The 20575-nt window shown below is 41.1% G+C and overlaps 1 protein-coding gene across 1 annotated transcript in view; it reads right to left on the bottom strand.

The window, feature by feature from the left end:
- The window catches only part of brf1a (BRF1 general transcription factor IIIB subunit a), a 117064-nt gene that overhangs the window by 47383 nt on the left and 49106 nt on the right, over positions 1–20575 (bottom strand). The window contains exons 13-16 of the mRNA XM_034111505.1: positions 6849–6910; positions 5916–5997; positions 5706–5761; positions 3378–3643 (exon numbers count right to left, since the gene is read on the bottom strand). Coding sequence (XP_033967396.1) covers positions 3378–3643; positions 5706–5761; positions 5916–5997; positions 6849–6910 — 466 coding nt within the window. The remainder of the gene's footprint in view (positions 1–3377; positions 3644–5705; positions 5762–5915; positions 5998–6848; positions 6911–20575) is intronic.

Raw genomic sequence — 20575 nt, 5'->3', positions numbered from 1 at the left:
TTCTTCTACGTCAATCTTCTATGTTTTTTTGTATCTCTTTTTAGTAACCGAAACGTTTTTTTTCTCTTTTTTGTCCTTCTGTTTTTCTTTCTGTTTGCCAGTCTATAATAAAATGTTGCATTGAGTAGTTGGCCGCTTGAAAGGTAAATAATGCAAAACAAACCCATGGCGTCTCGGTGTGTTTGGGGCTCAGCGTCTTGCTCTAGGACACGTGGACAGTAGGAGCTGATGATCATACAATCAATCCTTTGATTAAATACTGACGCAATATTGAGTCACAGCGCTCCAAATACAACCTTAAATATCATCAGAACATATTTTTCAAATTCTTTGTCAGATAAAATGCTTGAAGGGTTTCCAACAAAGTGAATTCCATTTTGCTTATTTGTTTCCATGACCTGTTTTCCACTCTTTTGTACACAAACAGGCTTTGGCCTCAATTCCTTAAATATGCCATGCGTTTGTTCTCATGTTTTTATTCCCATCACTCTGTGGCGAGCCAAGTGACAAACTCATTCAATTAAAAACATTTAACAATACATTTTATGTGAAATTGCAAGGGCTCCCTCGAAGCAATGGGTTGCAGAAAATAATCTTTGTGGCAAACACGTTTATGATATATACATGTTTTATTTAGCAGGATAATTTCTAAATATTAACACCGATCTGCACAGAATTACGCTGCTAAAATAAACTACTAGCACGTTCATCTGACTTCAAGTCACCACCGCTAAGCTAAAGACGGCTATTGTTTGGTGTGATGACGTTCAGAAGTCCAATTTGGTCACCTGTTAGCAACTGCTGTTTTTAAGACACATAGACAATACAAGTTTGACACAGACCTTTTTTCAGGCATCTTACCAAAAACACGTTAAAAGAAGTTTACTTCCAAATGAAGGAACCATGTAATGTATGGGTTTTACGACTCATTCCTGCACTAACGGCTCTATAGGACTTAAACTAAGCTTTAAGATGGTACCTAAAGAAATAACTGAAAGGACTTTAAAACCATAGGAAACCAATTCCCAACTACACCAATGAAAAAAGACACTAAGCTTTTCTTCCAGTCTGCAGAAAACCCATTAAATCCATCTGAAAGACTTGGTGTGAATGCATGTCATGAGGGGGGATAGAGACACAAATCCTGGCAGAGAAAGTGGAGGAAAATCCCACTAGAGTTGAGAAAAAAAAAACACAAAACTGAGCATCTGTCCTCCTGTCGCAGGTGATTATTCTGGGCGACAGGAGAAGTGCCGCCTCATCATTATGGAGTGAATCCACCGCCACGTGCCAGAAAAACAAGACAAAAAAATCGGGTGCATTTGACACGGGTGGCGGAGGAGAGCGGTTGGTGTTGCATCAGACACGAGCAAACACTCTGCATCCATCTCGCTTTCGTTGAATCGAGCATCTGCTGTTTACATTCAGGATTATTCACCGGTTTGAGGGGCTGAGCAAACTCAATTAAATATGGATTTATTTACTTTAGGGGTTGTTTATCAGGGGGGCGCCGATGGTTGACATTACAGGTAAGAGTATTACAGGTAAGAGTGTTAACAAGAGTACATAGTAAATATCTGATGACATTCAGAAGTGTTGATAGGCAGGAAAACACCTCATAATGCCAACAGCTGTAATCTCTACGAGGTTCTGTTTACTCAAACATCAGAGCTGTTTAATATGCTTGATATCAGATCTGATGCTAAAGGGAAAAACACAATGAGACGTAATGAGAAAATAAGTATTTTAAAAGGGGATTTGTTCATCAAAGGGAACTCTATTAATAAAACACATTAAAGACTGTTTACAAGTGCATTAGATTGTACAAGTGTACCTAATAAAGTGACACAAAGTGTTTATCAGATTTGTGTCTACATTGTTTAATATACAAGATTATTGTATAGGATGTGATGGCTGTTTTAATGCTTCTTGTTTTATTGTCTGTTTTTATATAAGTTTGAGATGTAGTGACATCACTATGTAACATTGGTGCTACTATTGGCTAGCGCTCTGACAAATTGTACTTGATGGACTAAGGGGCGGGACATCTCTAAGCGGTTGACCAATCACAACAGAGCCGGCCAGCTAACCAATCAGAGCAGACTGGGCTCTGGTTTCAGACAGAGGGTGAAAAGAGGTGCAGCAGCACAGGCAGTATGAGAGCTTTTTGAACATTAAAGCACGGAGAGGTGTCATAATAGGGCCCCTTTAATAATGACTTCCTATTATAGATTGATTAGATGGTTTTAAGTCAAAGTCAAAAACAACGAGCGGACAATCTTTCTTTTCTATTACAGCAGCAGATTATGGTAAAACTGCATTCGTTTAATCCATCAATTGGTCTATAAATGTCAAAAACTATTGCAAGAACAGGCCAAAACAAGACTTCCGAGCTAAAATAGTCAGAAAGCCAACGATTTTCAATTTACAACGACATCAAAACTTCACATTGGAGAAACCGGAACCACAGAATTTATGACATTTGTTATTGTTAATCTAAACCCCTGTAAACCTTCCGTCCTCACCTAATCAACTATTGCACAAATCTTTTCAGCATTAAATGATGTTACATAATAAATTATTGTGCACCAAAATAGGCTGATATTGCTTTCAACATTAAAACCACACACACACACACACATTCACACACATTCACAATGTTAAAAGGTCACCAGTCAATAACACCAAGTGCTGTGATTTCCTTTCAGCCTCACCACTTCCACAAACTTCTCCTCTTTGAGTCTTGATGTTTCCAAGAGTGACTTCAGCACCTCTAAGAAACAACGTGAAGCTTTTTTCCTGTACATAGACAGTGATTATATCATCAAATACGGATTGAAGAGCTTTTCCAGTCCAGGAAAAGTGAGAAAGTTGAGACCTGTCGATGCATCTCTTGGTCATTTGAGGCCAGGATGTTTTGCTAACACACACCTGAATAAACAGTTGTGATGATACGTGAAAATACTTGGTGGATTCATCTAAATAAACATGTGAAAACTAGGGTCATCGTTAATGCTCGACATAATCAGTAAATCTTAAAAACGCAAATTAATCACATTTCGAAGTTTGACCACAACTGCCTTCAATAATTGCACTGCGGATTTTTACCATGAATGTCAGAAAACTGTCAAACTTCATACCAATAATTAAGAAATCATCAAAACTAAGATGAGATGGTATTAGAAAGTAAAAAACCCTCTGATTTCTGTCACCAGTTTGTTATGCATTTCTTTATTTCAATACCACCCCTGTATTTGTTTTATCGCTCATATTATTTTGTATGCAACGCGATTAAAAGTTTAGATTGCCTAGTAAAAACACTGGATCAAACCTGACTGATGCATCCACTTTAGTACAAAAACATGGCGTCCACCTACCTTTTTCCCAGGGTGCTGAGCGGCGTGCTGAGGCTGAGTGGAGCTCTCGCAGGATTGCGGTTTCGCCCGGTGAGTTTGGTGGCGGACGGTTCCTTCTTCGGGGTCAGGGGCACGCGGGCGGGGCTGGGGCAGGGCTTGATGTTCAGGTCCTTCAGGACGTCGTAGTTGATCTTGGAGGAGATCTTCTTCTGCTCCAGCATCTTCCCGATGGCCTCGTCTGCGGTGCTGGCTGAGATCGGAGGGTACTTTCTCTTTGGTCCTTTGGGCTGTCGGGATTTGAAGAAAAAACCAAAGAACACATCAGCTGCTGTGAAAGAAGAAACGTCATCATAATGAGCAAAACATCGGAGATCTAATTGGAGATTAGAAGCCAAATTTCATTTTTATTGAGTAACAGTCTTCTGGACAAACCTGGAGGGGAGGTGTGCTGTACTGCTTCACGTTTTAAGTTTATATAATATATTGTTTTATTTGTATTATTTTTAGTTTGACTTTATATGTTTAGATACATATTTATTTATTATTTAATATTTTTTATTTAATTCCAAAAACGAGCAACTGACACAAAATGTGATTTTCCTCCAGGACAAATCAAGTTTTCTCATTCTGATATCAAGGCAGCTGGAAATATAAAATACATTGGATGGAGAAAAAAAAGATAATTCATATATTATGATGACACAACATTTTTCAAGCAGAATAAAAATCTTATATAATTTAATGTGTTTAAAAAGTCCTTTTCCTCCCCAGCTAAAAGATGGATACTACTTCTAAACAATCTCCCACTCTATCCACAGTTAACCCCTTTCCCATGCTAATAATTCAACAGAAACATCCACCATCCAGCTAAACGACAACTCATTGAAACACATTGTAAAGTCAAGAGAAAGGCCTTGCAGTTGATCCAACTTCAACTTATTCACTCCAATTCCACTCTGCAGACCCGGGTCAAAGGTTATCTCGAAATATATTGTCTTTTTATTAGACCAATTAGGTCGCAGATGGGAAAAGGCTCAACAGAGGAACATCATCTGCAGGCAGCCGAACACATTTCAGTAATCAGCCATTTATCTCAATTAGGGCCGCAGATTGGGGTTATCACCCCGCTTCAGTTATTCCTCATCCACCTTCACCTCGCTGCAAACTCTGCCTACAGATCAGCTCTCTTTACTGGAAACATAAACTTTTAAACACATTTCACGCAACAATGACACAGTGTCTTCCTTCAGGCATTCGACCCCCACAACAGCAGTTAATCAGCTCAGGTTGTTACGTAAGTGTTGGAACCCACGAAAGGAAGCTCACTTTGTCACGCGTGAACAAAAATGAGAATGTACTTCATTTTATTCATTTATTCACTCATTTGTCAGAGAAATGACAGCGTGCTGCTGGTTGGATCGGCGCTGTCAGGAGGCGGCATGTCTCATTAGATCTCTGCTAGTTAAAACCAGCGAACAGATGTTGGGTCTAACAAAGGGCCTGTGCCAAAAACCAGTAATGGGATATGAGAGGGAGCTAGCTTGATGAGACGGACTGCCAGTCTGTCTGTGTTTAGTCTGTCTGACGCTCCGTCTGTCCCACTCTGCATCTGTCCCAGTCTGCATCTGTCCCAGTCTGCATCTGTCCCACTCTGCATCTGTCCCGCTGTCTGTCTGTTTACCTGACAGTACAGGTGTCCATTTGAACTTCTGGATAGACCACCTCCTAACATCAGATTTTAGAGTGGTGCAGTTTCATGATTAACATGTATTTGTTTCCATCTCTGTTTTCAGGTATTTCCTGTTGATTAGTTTGACTTTTCTTTACCCTTTTTTCAAGTCATTTTCTGTTTAAGTTTTTCTGGTTTTTCAAACGTTTATTGACCGTTTTTCATTGTTTGAATAAGGGATGATTTATTTTTGTTATTAGCATTGCACTGGTTCTTGCCACAAAAAGCAGATGCACATTGGATTTTGGAATATTGCGGAAAACAATATCCGTGGCAAGCACACATTTATGATACCGACACGTTTTGTTCGGCAGGATAATCCCCACATACAGCTAGCAACGGGGGTCTCAAAGCTCCAAGCAATAAACACTGCACAAATCCTCTGTGGTGTCCATGTTTTTTCTATATAATGACTAACGTCTCACAAACTGTAGTCTGAAATAGTCGGGGATCGACACCTGAAGGTGGACAGGCTCAGCCAATACATACTGGACTCTAAAACATTTGATTGTTCATCACGACACACCATCGCTCTGCCTCGAATCAGCTTCCTGTCTGTGTCGCACTCCGACAAACTTCCTTCCTTATCTCAAAGTTTTTAAAAGTCTGAATGCTGTTACCTTCCTTTCTTTGTAGATCCCCAGCGCCTTCTCCTTCGCTATCTTTGCCTCCTTCTCTGAAAGCAGAAGTAAGAAACGGTCTGAATACACAAACTCAGAGATAACAACATCAACACGACACAGAGGGAAATGCCGTGAGTTCAGCTGAAACACTGAGAGGACGGGACATTTTGGGACGATTGTGGTGCTTTGGACAAGAAAAAAAAATACCTTTCTGCTCTTTGAGGTAGTCCGAGTTGTCCGCCATCCACAGCGCCGTCTTCACTTTAATTTCAGTGTCACTGAGCAGGTACTGCAGAGAGGAGAGGGAGCGTCAGAAGAGTTAAAGTGAGACATTTGTTGTTGTGTATTAGGTCAAATGCTTTATCTCCTAATCTGAGTTGGAGATATCAGCCTGAGGACATAGTGCTAAAAGGCAGCTCAACAGCAATGTCCAGAAATCAAGACCAGAATACTAAAGATAACTCATGTTGTTGCAAGGAGTTTCAGACAGTTTCTATCAAACTCCATGCATTAGGATGAGGATGCATGTGCTCCTGGAGGAGAGGCTTCTCACAGCTGGAGATAAACATGAACGGCGTACTCGACTGAGCTGTAACATCAGCTAGGTTAGATATCTACAGATTTTGTATCTACAAAAAAATGCACAGTAACACACAGGTTGACATTTATTTTTCCTTTTTGTAGGTTTGTCCCGCGCCATTTTTATTAGATTAGATTTCGATTTTTATCATTAACTGATTTCACTTTGCTCCATTTTGTGAATCACTTTCTCACCTGGCTTTGGAAATGTGTGTTTTAACAAGAGGAATCTTTCTTTTGAAATATCAGATTTTGGAAATGTCACTTCTAAAAGTAATAATACATTCTTCTCAAGGTACTCCAAAAGATCCGTCTTTGCACTGTGATCACATTTATAACCATACCTCACAACAAATCTGTTGTGGTCTGAAACAGACCAACATTATGAATTCAGCACACTAAGAGGTCCACACACTGACAAATGGGGTTTGTATTAATACTTGTAAAGCATCTTAATGAAAGGGAGTTTAGTTAAACAGTGGAAGGGGATTCCTGGATGTTGCATTTGAGGAACTTGTGTTTCCGTCAGTGTTGCTCTCTCATTAAGCAGCAGCTTCTCACCAGCTCTATCTCCGTGTCATCTATCCCACTCAGGTCCAGTTCCCCGCTTTCAGCATCGCCATCTGTCACAGACAAAATCAGAACGGACACACTTAGGACATTTGCTGTAATGCACATTTTCACGGCAGCTTCCCCGTCCCAGAGGGGGAGAAACAGGAAACAGCAGCTGGTTAGAGAAAAACATCCTGCTGCATCTCTTCCTCGTGGAGCATCTTCCATCGAGGGTTAATCAGCAAATAAAAACGCACTGTGACTTCTGATAAGACGTTAATAGGCTTAACTCGCGTTAAAGCCGATCTACCTTCAACACACTTTCTTTTCAATTACGATACGCTCCCTAGATTGCAGCGTGCCTTATTTGGAAACAGGGGGATGCTGAAATGGCAATTTGCATTTGTCACGCCGCGACGCCCCGACTGCCGCTTCTACCTGCGCCTCTTTGCGATGGCGCTGATTGTAAGAGAGGAACAACAGCTTTTCTAATGTGTTGATAAAAGAAAGAGATATTTGAAATCCCCATGTGTGCACAGAAAATGTGATTGACTTTGATAAAGGAAACAAAAATGAAGGGAGCTTTGACTGTAGTAGAAAAACCATCAGTAGACATTTATCAGCTTTCACTCCAAAAGATCCTACACTTTGATTAGCAGTTTTGGAACAAAGAGCAACTCTTTCCCGGCTGCCTGCAGACATCAGATGGAGAGAAATGTTTTAAAGAGTCGCAGGTTTACAGGACTCGTTTAACTTCTGTCAGCTTTCTGCCTTTGACTCGTTCACAGAGGCCTCCTTCCTCCGGTTCAAACTCCCAAAAGCTTCAAAGACGCGGCACCTGAGAGCAGCTTTCCCCGTTTCATTAAGATACAGGTGCACCGGGAGGGGGGGGGGGTAACCAAGTAGATTTACCATCTTTGCACACATTAATCCTTATTATCAGAACATATGATATATTATTCTGAAATGGGCCAATCTGCGTAATAGTACTTTTACTTGTGGTACTTTGATGTTGCCAATTCTTTTGTACTTTTACCTGAGTAACATTTTGAATGCAGGGCTTTTACTAGTAAGAGAGTATTCCTACACTTCTACTTTTTCTTAAGTACAAGATCTGAATTCTTCTCCCACCTCTGCAGACAGTAAAGGGTGTTTCTACAGCAGAGAAAGAGGAGAAGGTGAGGAAGGAGGAGGGGGGCGGGATAATCTAGTCAGGGTTAAGTTAGCAGATTGCAGCTTCCTTAAAGAAGAAGCCACCGCAGAGGGAAGAGACAGGTCAGCCGCTATCTGTCGAGCGCAGCCCTCTAAGAGCTTCCTCTGCGTGAAGTGTGGGGGGGGGAGATAAGATGGAGACAAGCCCGGGGAGAGATTGTCAGCTGCGGGAGGCAGAGAGGCAGCGAGACTAAGAGCTGATAACACCCGTCCAACCCCAGAGAGGGAGGAGGGAGGGAGCAATTACCGAGTTATTATTCAGCCCGGCTTTGATATATCTACTCGGGCTAATTTGATCAAATGCATAACAATTGTTCTTGGTGAGCGTGCAGAAGAATGTGCAGACCTGAGGATCAGAGTCTTATATTGGCAGTCAAAGGTGGAGGTCGGCAGGAAGGTAGAGTTGAGTTATGAGATTGGAGGAGTCATCTAATTCTTTTTTGGTGTTTTTTTGCATTCTGCACTTTGGAGCGTATAAAATAGATTTGGAAAAGTTCAATTTCTTGTAAGATGCAAGTTGGCCTTGCTTATTGAGGACAGAGGAGAAAAAAACATGCAGAAACACTTTGGAATCTGTGCAAGTATGTTTTCAACTGGTTTTAGCAAGCCATCATTTCAATCATACTTGTTCAACTAAATGTCTCGAAACCAGGGGTGTCCAAACTATGGCGCGGAAGCCATTTTGAATCGGCCCTCAGCAAATTCAAAAAGTATAATGATAAGAAAAAAGCCCAATAACTTATTTAAATAACAACCTTGAAATATACCCTTCCTATTTCCTCTCATGATAAGCAATCTAAGGCTTCTGTTCTAAGGAATGAGCTGCTCACAAAATAAACGAAACCCTATGGAAAGCTGTGACGTAGGCTGTTGCATCAAGCATTATTTACTTACATTTGATTGATTTTGCTAACTTATAACTTCACTTACGAGAAAATAAACCTAACCTCTAGTGAGTCGCCCAGCCCTTCGAATATGTTTCTGTATGTTGCCCTCGGTGAACAACGTTTTGACACCCCGCTCTAAACTGAACACATTTTCACTTAAAAAGGGGCCCTATTATGCTAATGTTGGAAAGAAACTCAGGGATGTTAGCCTCTGCATTTACATAACAACTATTTAAAGACACTATACGAAAGGTAAAGTATACAACAAGTATAATAGGGCCTGTTTAAACTAATAATAATGAAGGACTTTCAAATGTGATTTAATCCTCAATGTTTTTATGAAATAACTAAACTTGCCGTTTTCTTGTCATTCATTGTTCTTGTTCATGACCAGTTTCTCTCCCTAATGAAACAATATTGCGATGAGATGGAAAATGAAATATATTTCAATTCCATCTAAAGGCCCGTCGAGAGATTTCTTTGTAAATTCATCAATAGAAACAGCTACAGGCTTATCACACTTGGCATCACTCTGAATAAGAAGAAGTGGATTCCAACATCTCATTAGCAGGATATAAATGCAAAGAAACCTGTGAAACCCAAACTCCCTGATGACCTTGTGTTTGCAGAGAAACTACTTTTCCTCTTTCTGTCCACACTGACAGCAGCGCGAGGTATTTCGGCTGCAACTCAGGAATTCACAACTCCAGCTCTGACTGCATATCAATGCAGAACATTTTGTTTCCTTGTCTGAGGTGCTTCTGCTTTCCAACTCTCTCTGGGACAAACCTCCAACCCCATGACCGAGGGAAGAGAAGAGTGATGGGGAAAAAGGCACTATGGGAGTTAAATATTTCAAAAGAAGGAGAGAGGAAAGATGGAGGACAAATGGGAAAGGTTGTGAGCTTAAATTATCATTCTGAGATCTGGAGTTTGAATCATGAATATTCATCCGTCGTACTGAATTTGAACATCTGAAATGAGTCATTCTCACTTAGCACTTAAAGGGCCAGTTCTTCAAAATTACAAAAGAATCAGTGATCTGTCGCGGTGTCTTTTAATGCAGTTTAGTTTTGGTTCATTTAGGACCACAGTTGAAGCCTGTCATTAAGTTTATCACACGAGTAATGGCAGCTAATATATGTAATCTGCACCTAGCAACATTTAGCAAAAGGAGAAGATGGACTCTGGTTTCAGACAGAGGGTGAAAAGAGGTTCAGCAGCACAGGAAGTATGAGAAAAATAAAGAGCTTGTTGAACATTAAAGCATGGAGACACGTCACAGTAGAGGCACTAAATGCAAATATGAAACTTTAAAAAAATAAGCATAATAGGGCCCCTTTAAAAACCTTCACCACGTGGTGAAATGACCGATAAGATGAACATTTTCTGTCCTAAAAACAAATCTCCGCCGTGTTTACTCATCGCTGTTCGTCAGTCCACCTCTGCCAGCATTTGATCAACATCTTAAGATAAAGATTGAAGAGATAGAAACAGGATTAATCTAAAAAATTGAAACTTTTTAAGAATAAAAACACACAACCGAGCAATACATACAAAGAGTATAGGAAGTAATACATTCGCCAATGTAAAACAGTTTAGAAAGAAGACGTGCATTTGTCTCATAATGTACTGCAATTTCACAGAGCAACAACAGTTTTAGCATCTGCGTCATTTGTTCACATCGGCCGATTCAGCCCCTAAAAACTAAAAACATGCAAAGTTCAATTTCTTTTGGCGAGTACTGTCGGCCTGAAGATAGATCCAGGAAGAGACCATGGACAGCGTGGCAGCGTTTTCATCCATCTGTAAGGAAAGTATAGCTGGCGTACCCTGAAGGTGTTAACTCTATCACCCTGTTCTCTCCTGCTCCTCAGAGACAAGTAACCTGACCCCAGATTTACCTCGCTACCCCTCCCGTAGAGCTGCAGAAATACCTTTAAAAATCCCCTCCCGTCTCCCCCGTCTCCCACACATCGCAGGCCTGTCTGATGTGGTCAGGAGAATCAGACGCTTCACTGCAGAGGCTCTCTGATACCAAAGGAGAAAACACAAAGAAACAGAGAAAATGTGCCCCGCAGGAATAGTGGCTAACAGGTGAAGGAGACGGCTTTTTGAAGGGGGCGATGAGGGGGGGAGAACAAGATATATAAGGGGGAGGGGAGGGAGGGAGGGAGAGCTGACAGGTGAGAGATTGAGCCCAACAGAGAAAGAGATACAGAGATATTAAAGGATAAGGCCGATGGTGCTTTTTATTTTCCTTGGTGTCGGGAAATCCAAGGTAAAGACCAAAACGAACAAAGTGTTCAACTCTCAATACTTCCTGACTTCCTGTCTGCAGCTCTTTGTTTCTGAGCTCGATGGTTCCTAATGAAGATGTAAATCCCACAAATATATTGTTTTATTTCTTTAAAAAAATGCTTAAACAGCATATGACTGTGGTTTTGTTATCCGACGTCAGCGACAAGGGAAATGAAAGTAGAGCTGTACATTTGTATTTCAATGATGTCACATTTTTGATAAATCTGTCTATAACAAGTACAAAAAAACTAATGCTCATCAGTTTATCAGAGTTTAAGGTATCGTAAACACGACAGATCATTTGCTTCCTTTACGATTGTTAGAAGATAACTGTCACAGACTGAGAGCTTAAGATAAAAAGGTTAGATAAGAGATTTGCCAGCTCTTGTTGGAGCTTTGTGCGGCTAATGGGTGTTTTTTTAAATAGTTTTCTGACAGAAATGGAGCTATATGGCGTTTAGGAATAACATTATACTGCATCAGACTTTGGAAACATACAACGCTTCGTTCAGTAGATACATTAATAGTTGGTTTTGGTCTTTTTGTGGGACATCTGAAAAGTGGCTTCTGGACTCCGCTTCATTTCTCTCAATAATGTCGCACTCTTTCGATGAAGGTGACTTTTGGGAGAAGTTTGAAGGTTGTAAGTCTAAATCACTTTGTCAGGCTAACAAGACGACAGCTTTTGCTCTTTTCGTGAGACTTGTTGACGATGACAAAAACACAATATCGCCAGCGTGTCCTTTAAGAGACAGGAAGAAAAATTGAGAAACTGCACAAATAAAAAGGCCAAAGAGAACGTGCCAGAAACAGCAGCAGAGTAGGGGTGAAAGAATGAGAAAAGTAGGCAGCGGAAGACAAAGAGAGGCTGAGCGGGGAAAGATTAACGGACAAAGAATGATGTAGGAGATTGAGAGACAAAGAGACTGATGGAGAAACCCAGCAGGAGGTGAGACATGGAGGAACGAGCGGAGAGCAGCTGAGAGACAAAGGAGAGGTAAGACTTTGAGAGAAAGAAGCTAATAACAGAAGACAAAAAGATGGAAGAGGGAGAAAAGAGGAGGCTCTCTGATCTCCTTCTAATCCTGTGTTTCATTTATTGGGGATCCAACGAGAAGACAGACAGAGAGGGGGAACCGAGAGAGGAGGAATACAACAATTGAAAAAAATGGAGAAAAGTCATGCTGGCTAAATTAAAAGGAAACATCAGTCTGCTGACTCCTCCACAGCTCCACACTCAATCCCCTTTCCAGAAAGACAAAGTGGGTGCGTGTGTGTGTGTGTGTGTGTGTGTGTGTGTGTGTGTGTGTGTGTGTGTGTGTGTGTGTGTGTGTGTGTGTGTGTGTGTGTGTGTGTGTGTGTGTGTGTGTGTGTGTGTGTGTGTGTGTGTGTGTGTGTGAGAGAGAGAGATCTGCAGGATGAATGAGGCTGTGTAGCAGGATCACCCGTCATCCACACTTCAAAGGGGAGCCCACATTATCCAGACTCACAGCTCTTGATGTCAGCAACAATCCTGATCCTCTCCTACAAACCTGAAACCATCCCCACCCCCCACTCTCCCCTTCACCTGCAGGGAGCTCTGCCACAGGGAGGAGAGGGAGACATGAAGGGAGACATTTCAATTTGTCAGGATTCAGGCATTCAGATGGGACGGTGACGGCTGAAGGTGAAGTGAAATCAACTGCTGCGAGGAGATATAATGATGGATAGCGTGTAGAGGTATTGCCTGGCTGGCACTCTACAAAATGCTGGCTTTCCAACACACACTTTTGGGAACGGAGTATAGATGACAAATGTCTAAAAAAAGGCCCTATTATGCTTTCTGGGGATTTCAGACAGGTTTGCAGTAGAGCAAATATGCAGGAATCCTGAAGTCAGATGTAAGACCTTTTAAGACCTTTTTTAAGACCCTTTCCATACATTTTAAGACCTCATCATCACTTTGAGAGATTATTATTTTAATCATGCCTCATTTAGGATGAATCTGTCTATAACAAGTAAAGAACACAACAAATGTTTGTCTCAGGTTATCCGAGTTTAAGGTGTAGTCAACATTTCAGAAAACATGACAATTTGCTTTTGTTACGATTGTTAGATGTGACACTAATTATAATCTTATCATCTAAGTGAGGAGCTGAGAGTGGTGGTGTTTAGCTTAGCTTAGCATTAAGAATGGAAACAAAGGGAATCAGCTAGCCTGGCACTTCTAAACATCTTTCAAGCTGAGTAACAAACACTAATCTCGTCTGTTTAATCTGCACACTAAACAACAAAGTGTGGATTTAGAGGGAGTTGGAACTATTTAGTAACAAATCAGAATGTGGAAAATCTAGAAACCTTATCAAAAAGATGCAAATTGTTGCTTTACTATATCAAATAATTGTCATTTTGTTGACCTGTCAATTATCAGTTACATTTCAACACTAGAGAAGATTTTGAGGGAAGCTAGACTTTGTTAAAGATGCCACAAAAAGAAGACGGAGGAAGACGTCACATTTGTAATTGGAAAACAATAACTTAAAGTGGACCTATCATGCTATATTGGAAAAATATATTGTCGGGCCATACCTATACAAAACATGTTGGTGAAGTTTTCTGCTTAAAATACCTAACAGTTCACCCATTGTAGCCATGCCTCATACTGCGCATACCCCTCTTTTGCACCCCCGTTAGAGAAACGCGGATTTTGGATCCTTAGCTTGAAAAAAGAGGAGGCGGAGCTAATGCCTGATCAGAATTATACCGGAGATAAAGTTAAATTCTGCTGTGATAAAACGCCATCCTGTTCTAAACCACATCAAGGATTATTTCTGAAACAGTATGGAGCTCAAATGCTTTTTCTCTTGCAGGTTTATCACAAGGTGAGTTCTTTTTTTATTTCCTGCTTTTTAAAAACACATGTGCTCTTCAGTACAGGTTAGCTGCAAGGCTTGCTAATGTAAACAAAGACGTCCAAAACACATCAGGCTTTGTGTCTGATAGCAATTTTCTTTTTTTTTCAGATCGGCAGCGAATCTGTATCCGCTCGTTGTACCCTTGTTTTTAAAAGATTTGGGTACGGAGGAAAAGAGAGGGTTTTCTTTTCTGACGCTGCGTGAGTTCCCCGACGCACCGGGGACACATAGTGATGTATAAAAGACATCACAAAGTGCATTTTGCATGATAGGTCCCCTTTAAAATATGGCTGATTGAATTTATGCCAAATCACAAGCCAAAAAGTAGTACCGTTATATCTACACATTTGAGTCTTTTAATTACCCGATATAAGCCTGCATATAGCAAAACCCCCAAGTTCCCTCAACTCTTTATTTTACAGATTAAAGAAAAAAAGACCTTCACACTGAAGCCATATTTTATCTGGCGGCAGGATATTGCAGCGCTCACGTTCCCTCCTGTTCTATTGTTGCACTCATGCTTAGACATCTACGGATCAGATTATCAGTAAAGTTCCTCAAAATGCACAGAAAGCCTCCAGCTCTCGGTGTGGAAGTCCTCCCTGCAGTCCTGTGAGGTCACAGGGCTCGGTGCCAGCTCGGCCCGGAGAAATAACCAGCCAGGCGAGGCAATAAATAGAGTGCTAGATTCTCGCTGGCATGGGCGGGCCCGGGCTAGCCCATTAAAACGTGACCTCCCCGACCTTGAAGAAGACAGAGAGTATGCCCACTCCACCACCTGCTCCTCCCCCCCTAGTAGCAGAATGGGGAGCGGGGAGATGTGTGCATATAGGAGCTGCTGGACGATATGAGTCCTGGAAGCAAACTGTGGTGCATTTGGGAAAATATGCATGTTTTTATTCCTTGATTAACAGTATTTATCTTGTCGGGAAATCATAAGAAAAGCCCAAAACAAATAATGACTGTATCCAGTAACAAGTGTTGTCTGTGTATCAAATCCTCTTCTGTTGTACAACAATTAAAAACACTTCAATGAAGCACACAGTTGCACTGAATGACCTGTTGCTTCATTACCATAAACACACAATCCTCATGCACTGTCCTACTGCCCTAAATACTCACAAGAGAACCACATTTGGATTAATCCGCCAATGAAAATCGTCTCAGACAAATACAATATTTCCTTCCGTCGGAGTAAAGAATAAAACAACTACTGTGCATGATAAAGAGCTGCAAAAATAAATGTACACCATCTTTTCGGAAAAATAAATATCTTGTTTAACACAGAACAGTAAACATAACCTCAGGGTAGAGGTGCTAACCTTTTGAGACGAGTTCACTTTTGTGTTTCCATCTAAATGAGAAAAGTTTCAAGTGAAAATCTAAAGACTTGGTCAATTAAAATGCAAACTGGATGTGTTGTGTTCATTAGCTTATACTATGTGAACGTAGTCAGGAGGATGTGACAATGTTAGATTATTAAACGAGCATCATTGACATTTCATTATCGTTTTATATAAGATGGCATTTAGGATTTTTGAATCAATTAATTTGTGCGCACATGCAACAAATGTCACCGGCCACAGGGTCACCTGGACACACATCTAGTTTTTTCATTTACTTTTTGATCTTTGTGGAGGAAAAAAGTTATTGTATAACATATAGCAGCACAATCAGATTCCATCTACCTTTATCACTACACCAACTTTTCCATCCACGCATATTAAAGTAGGTTTTGACTCGAATTCATACGGAGACAGTTAAAGAGGAGAGTGATCTAGAAGTAAGATGGTTGTACACAGTACATTTTCTATTGTTGATGAGTAGACGGCCTGGCATGCAGTGTAAGGGGGTCAGATTACCATGAATAACAAAGGGACAGAAGTTTTCTTTAATAGGGATCAGTCTGAACACACCTTTTGGTTAATGGCCAATAACTCGCAGTCCATATGGAGCATTAAAAGAAGAAACATCAGATGTGTGTATGTCTAAATGTAGCCCTGATGTTGCACACACACTTCCAAGTAAAATGGAAACTGTCCCAAACAGAAGCACACAAACTAGACTTAAGACCGGACTACTCAACATTACATCACTTTTGTTTCCATTGTTATGAGCAGCCATATTGTTTTTCACTTTCCTCTGTCCCACTCTTTCACCAGAACCGTGCGTCCTCTCAAATGTTTGTATTATAGATGACAGATCTTTATCACAGTGTGTGATAAAGTTTCCTTTTTTTCATAAATGTCTTTGATAAATGAGAGGTCAATTTGCCCTGCGTCAATATTCGGCTTACTTCCAAAACAATATTTATTTTCCCATCACAAGAGGGACTACATGACTGTTTGATGTATAAGGAGGACACTCTAGTGCAGGGGTGGCCAACCGGCGGCTCTCGAGCCGCATGCGGCTCTTTGCCTAGTTTCATGCGGCTCTTCAGTTCATATTGAATGTTATATGTGTGAGTTTGGGGGAGAGACACTGACTCCTGACTAGTGTTGCACGGTGTACCGATACTTGAAAGGTATACCGCGATACCCTGCCGTTAAAAACGTTACGATTCCTCCGTTTCATTAGTATCGGTACTTTAAGAATGACGGGGGAAAGTACTCCGGTGAGAAAGCGCAGTTTTAATAAGAGCCGTGTGTGTTCAGCGCTCTGCTTCCACTCCCTGCACTGCAGCCGTGCCTGCAGTCCCGTCCCTCTCGTACGATCTAAGTGCCTCCCCTCTCTCGTGCACGCGCTAGCTGCCAGAGCATGTGAGAAAACGAGAAGCATGGCTGCAAGTGGGAGTGCAACTGCCGCTGCGCCTCGGCTTGTTGACAAAAAAGACGCCAGAAGCGAAATGTGGAAGTATTTTAGCTATATCTCTGACAGTGAGGGCAAGCCTACGGACACCACGAGGCCTGTCTGTGAGAAATGTATTAATTTGATTTAAAGGTCACATGTCATGGTCCTTTCTACTGATCATAATACCATTGTTGAGGGATATTACAATAGAAAAATACTGTGCAATTTTCCAAACTCACATTGTTTCGCATACAGCATCTCTGTAAACTACGTGTATTCACTCTCTCCACTAAACGGCTCGTTGGAGCTCTTGCCCCCCTCCCTGTGAGCCCAGTGTGCTCCGATTGACCAATCCACAGTCTTCCTCACACACACACGCAGCTCAGCTGATGTCTCCTCCGGGCTGCTGCTGATAACAGACAGTTGCGATCGCGGCAAAATTCTCTCTGCAGACCCATTCTCACAGCGTTTATCAACCTTTTTCTTCTCAATATCAAGCCACACTTATTGTTTTTACTTCGGCTGAGACTTTGTGTGTGCTCAGGGTGATTCACAACGTCCGATTGTTTCACGTTGTGAATCGCGCTGAGCTCCGTGGAGGTGTGATTTCCTTGTTTAGCGATACACAGCGAAACACAGCCAAACTCACCCTGAGCACACACACAGTCTCAGCCGAAGTAAAAACAATAAGTGTGGCTTGATATTGAGAAGAAAAAGGTTGATAAACGCTGTGAGAATGGGTCTGACCGCGATCCCAACTGTCTGTTATCAGCAGCGGCCCGGAGGAGACATCAGCTGAGCTGCGTGTGTGTGTGAGGAAGGTCAATTTGGACCAATCAGCGGGGGCTTAATGTAACGGCTCCACGGACTTAACGCAACGGCTCCACGGATTGGTCCATTTCGTTCCGGTTACAACATGACGTCCTGATGTACCCGGAAGAATCAAATGGATGATGACGTTTCACCAACGAGGCATTTTGGGGAGTTCTTCTCTGTGTTAGAGTTTTACTCGCTACAGGGTGTACTTTGAGGGTTTTGACTCTGCAGACCGTTTACATGCATAAAAACCTTCATAACAACAAGGGGACGGGCAATAACCGGAAAAGCATGACATGTCACCTTTAATATGAATTCTTGTCATTTATTTTATTTATTGTTCTCATTGTTTAACAGTTTGTGTTATGGTTATGGTTCTGGTGTGAAATAAAGCACAATAATTACATTTAAGACTGTTTCCCTTTTTTTAAGAAAAGTATCGAAAAGGAATCGCAATTCTTGACTTGGTATCGAAACCAAAATGTTGGTATCGTGACAACACTACTCCTGACAGTTAAACCTGATATTTAGTAGGTCTGTTAAGTATTGAATGTTGATAATTCTGACGTAATTTGTGGCCCAAGAGCCAATCACAATAATACCTGCGATGCAGTGAACCAATCACCTTTGAGGGGGGGGAAACCTATCGTTGATTAAACACTATCCAGTGTTTCCCCTACCATTGTCTTGGAGGGGTGCTGCACCCCGCCAACGGAGCCCCGCGCCCCCCCTGAAATTCAAGGTGTTTAAAAAATATATATTATTTTTTTTTTAAATATATATATATAGCACCAAATTGTAAATAATCTATAACTACTGTCACTTTTCACATTGAACATGTGCTCTTTTATTAAATAAACTAAACGCTTTCATTTGAAGTTGTGAGTTTAGTGTTTTTGACCCTAAGAAACACTGATGCAATAATCAATAACAATAATCCACAGCTCCTCTCTCTGCTCCAGAGGATTTAAAGAATATATACCCCAATGCCACAAAAATGCATCAGTGACATTGAAATCTTGTCTCCAGAAAACTAAAAACTGAAACAAGCGGTATCAGTGACTGTGTGTTTGATGTGGCTCTTTGCAGTAACAGAGAAACAATGTAGCTCTTAACCTCTGACTGGTTGGCCACCCCTGCTCTAGTCTGTCAGCAGTCCAGAGGAAGAATTTGTGAATGCCGTCATGAAAATAAAAGCTATTTAATGTGTGCTTTGTTTTGCAGGGAAATCAATCATTGGAAAATGCCAGACAACCGCCACAGGATTTTTTTGCCAAATGTTTCTTTTGCTGCAATGAATCAGCGCTTTGTGTCCCACACCAATCAAAACCACTCGCTCATCTGCATGAACATATTTACAAACTGTCTTATGGATGTAAATCCGCCCTCAGATCTCCTTCTGCTGTTCCGCATCATCGGTCTGATGTTCAAAGAGCTCCAGCAATGATTTTGTGCTTAGTCTGGCAGACCCACTTTTCTTCCAGCTTCTACATGTGTTTCTGCTTTCAATATTGATTTTCTATATTTGTTTTTCAGTAAAGAATCAGCAGGAGTCACATCTCTGCCTCAAAGCAGAACATGTCTTGTATCTGCAAGGTATTCTGGTTTATATCCTAAGCAACTGTGGGTGTAGAAATCAGGCTCTACGCCTCTTCATTAATGGATTTCTGTCTGTTCGATGGAGGGACGTGGGTGCATGCAAGATGGATTTGTTCTAAGTGACTTATTGTTGATGCTTTAAATCTTTCAAAGATTTCAAACTTTAACAGCTGGAAAAACAATCTCATAACAAGATTTATTAGAGGGTCGGGAGCTTTCAATCGTATCACCCAATTTCAACCTTAGAGCCAAGATGAACAAGAAGCCCTTGAAATGCTGAAAAATTGTGAAGTTGAAACGCTACTAAATGTGGAGAGCGGCTATTTCCAAGGTCAAAAACAAATTCTACCAATTGTTGCCTCTTTGAAACAAAGGTTTTGTTGACACCCTGAAGAAGCAGTGTGTGCGACATCAAACTGAGTCTGCCTCAGTCTCCCTGCCACTGCCTCCTGAAGAGGAAGCAAAAACACTTTGTCTCATCACATTAACTTTGATGTAGCTCGAAAGCTACGCTGTTACTTCAGCTCTGAGCCAGAGTCCACTTTGTCTAAAGACTTAAATGTGATTTGAATTGATGCAACTGTGCAGAAGTCTGTTGCTTTTAAGACTCACTGTAAATGATATGAATTTCAAATCTTGATATGGAGATTCCAGGTCTCAGACTCAGAGTCTCTATCTGTAAATCTCTTGTGAGCATCCTTCCTGCAGCCTGCTAAATGAACTCATCCTCCCTGGCTTAGTTTTCTCTAAATAAAACGTCCCTATGTCTCATATTAACATTAAACAAGAGATATTTATCATCTGGTCACTATGGCTTAGACTAATCTTTACTCATTTTAATTTATAGCACTTCATTCTCAATTCGTCTTCCATTGCACTTGTACTTCGGAATCAGGTTTATTACCAGGTAGGTTGACACGTACGAAGAATTTGACTTGGTGTTGTGGTGCATTCATAAAGGTAAAGCAAAAATTAAAAAACGTATAGAAAACTATTGTAAGAAAACTATAATAACTTAAAAAAATAAGTAATAAAAATGACAACAATATGTAACACTCATGCTTCTATTGGCTAGCTCTCCAACACATTGTACGTAATACAAAGGGGCGGGACATCTCCAAGCGATTGACCAATCACAGCAAAGCCGGCCAGCTAACCAATCAGTGCAGACTGGGCTCTGGTTTCAGACAGAGGGTGAAAAGAGGTGCTGCAGCACAGGCAGTATGAGAAAAATAAA

This window comes from Pseudochaenichthys georgianus, chromosome 22, assembly GCF_902827115.2.
Source record: "Pseudochaenichthys georgianus chromosome 22, fPseGeo1.2, whole genome shotgun sequence".
Taxonomy (NCBI): Eukaryota; Metazoa; Chordata; class Actinopteri; order Perciformes; family Channichthyidae; genus Pseudochaenichthys; species Pseudochaenichthys georgianus.
The sequence above is the reverse complement of the archived record's forward strand: the minus strand, read 5'-3'. Positions and strand labels throughout refer to the sequence as shown.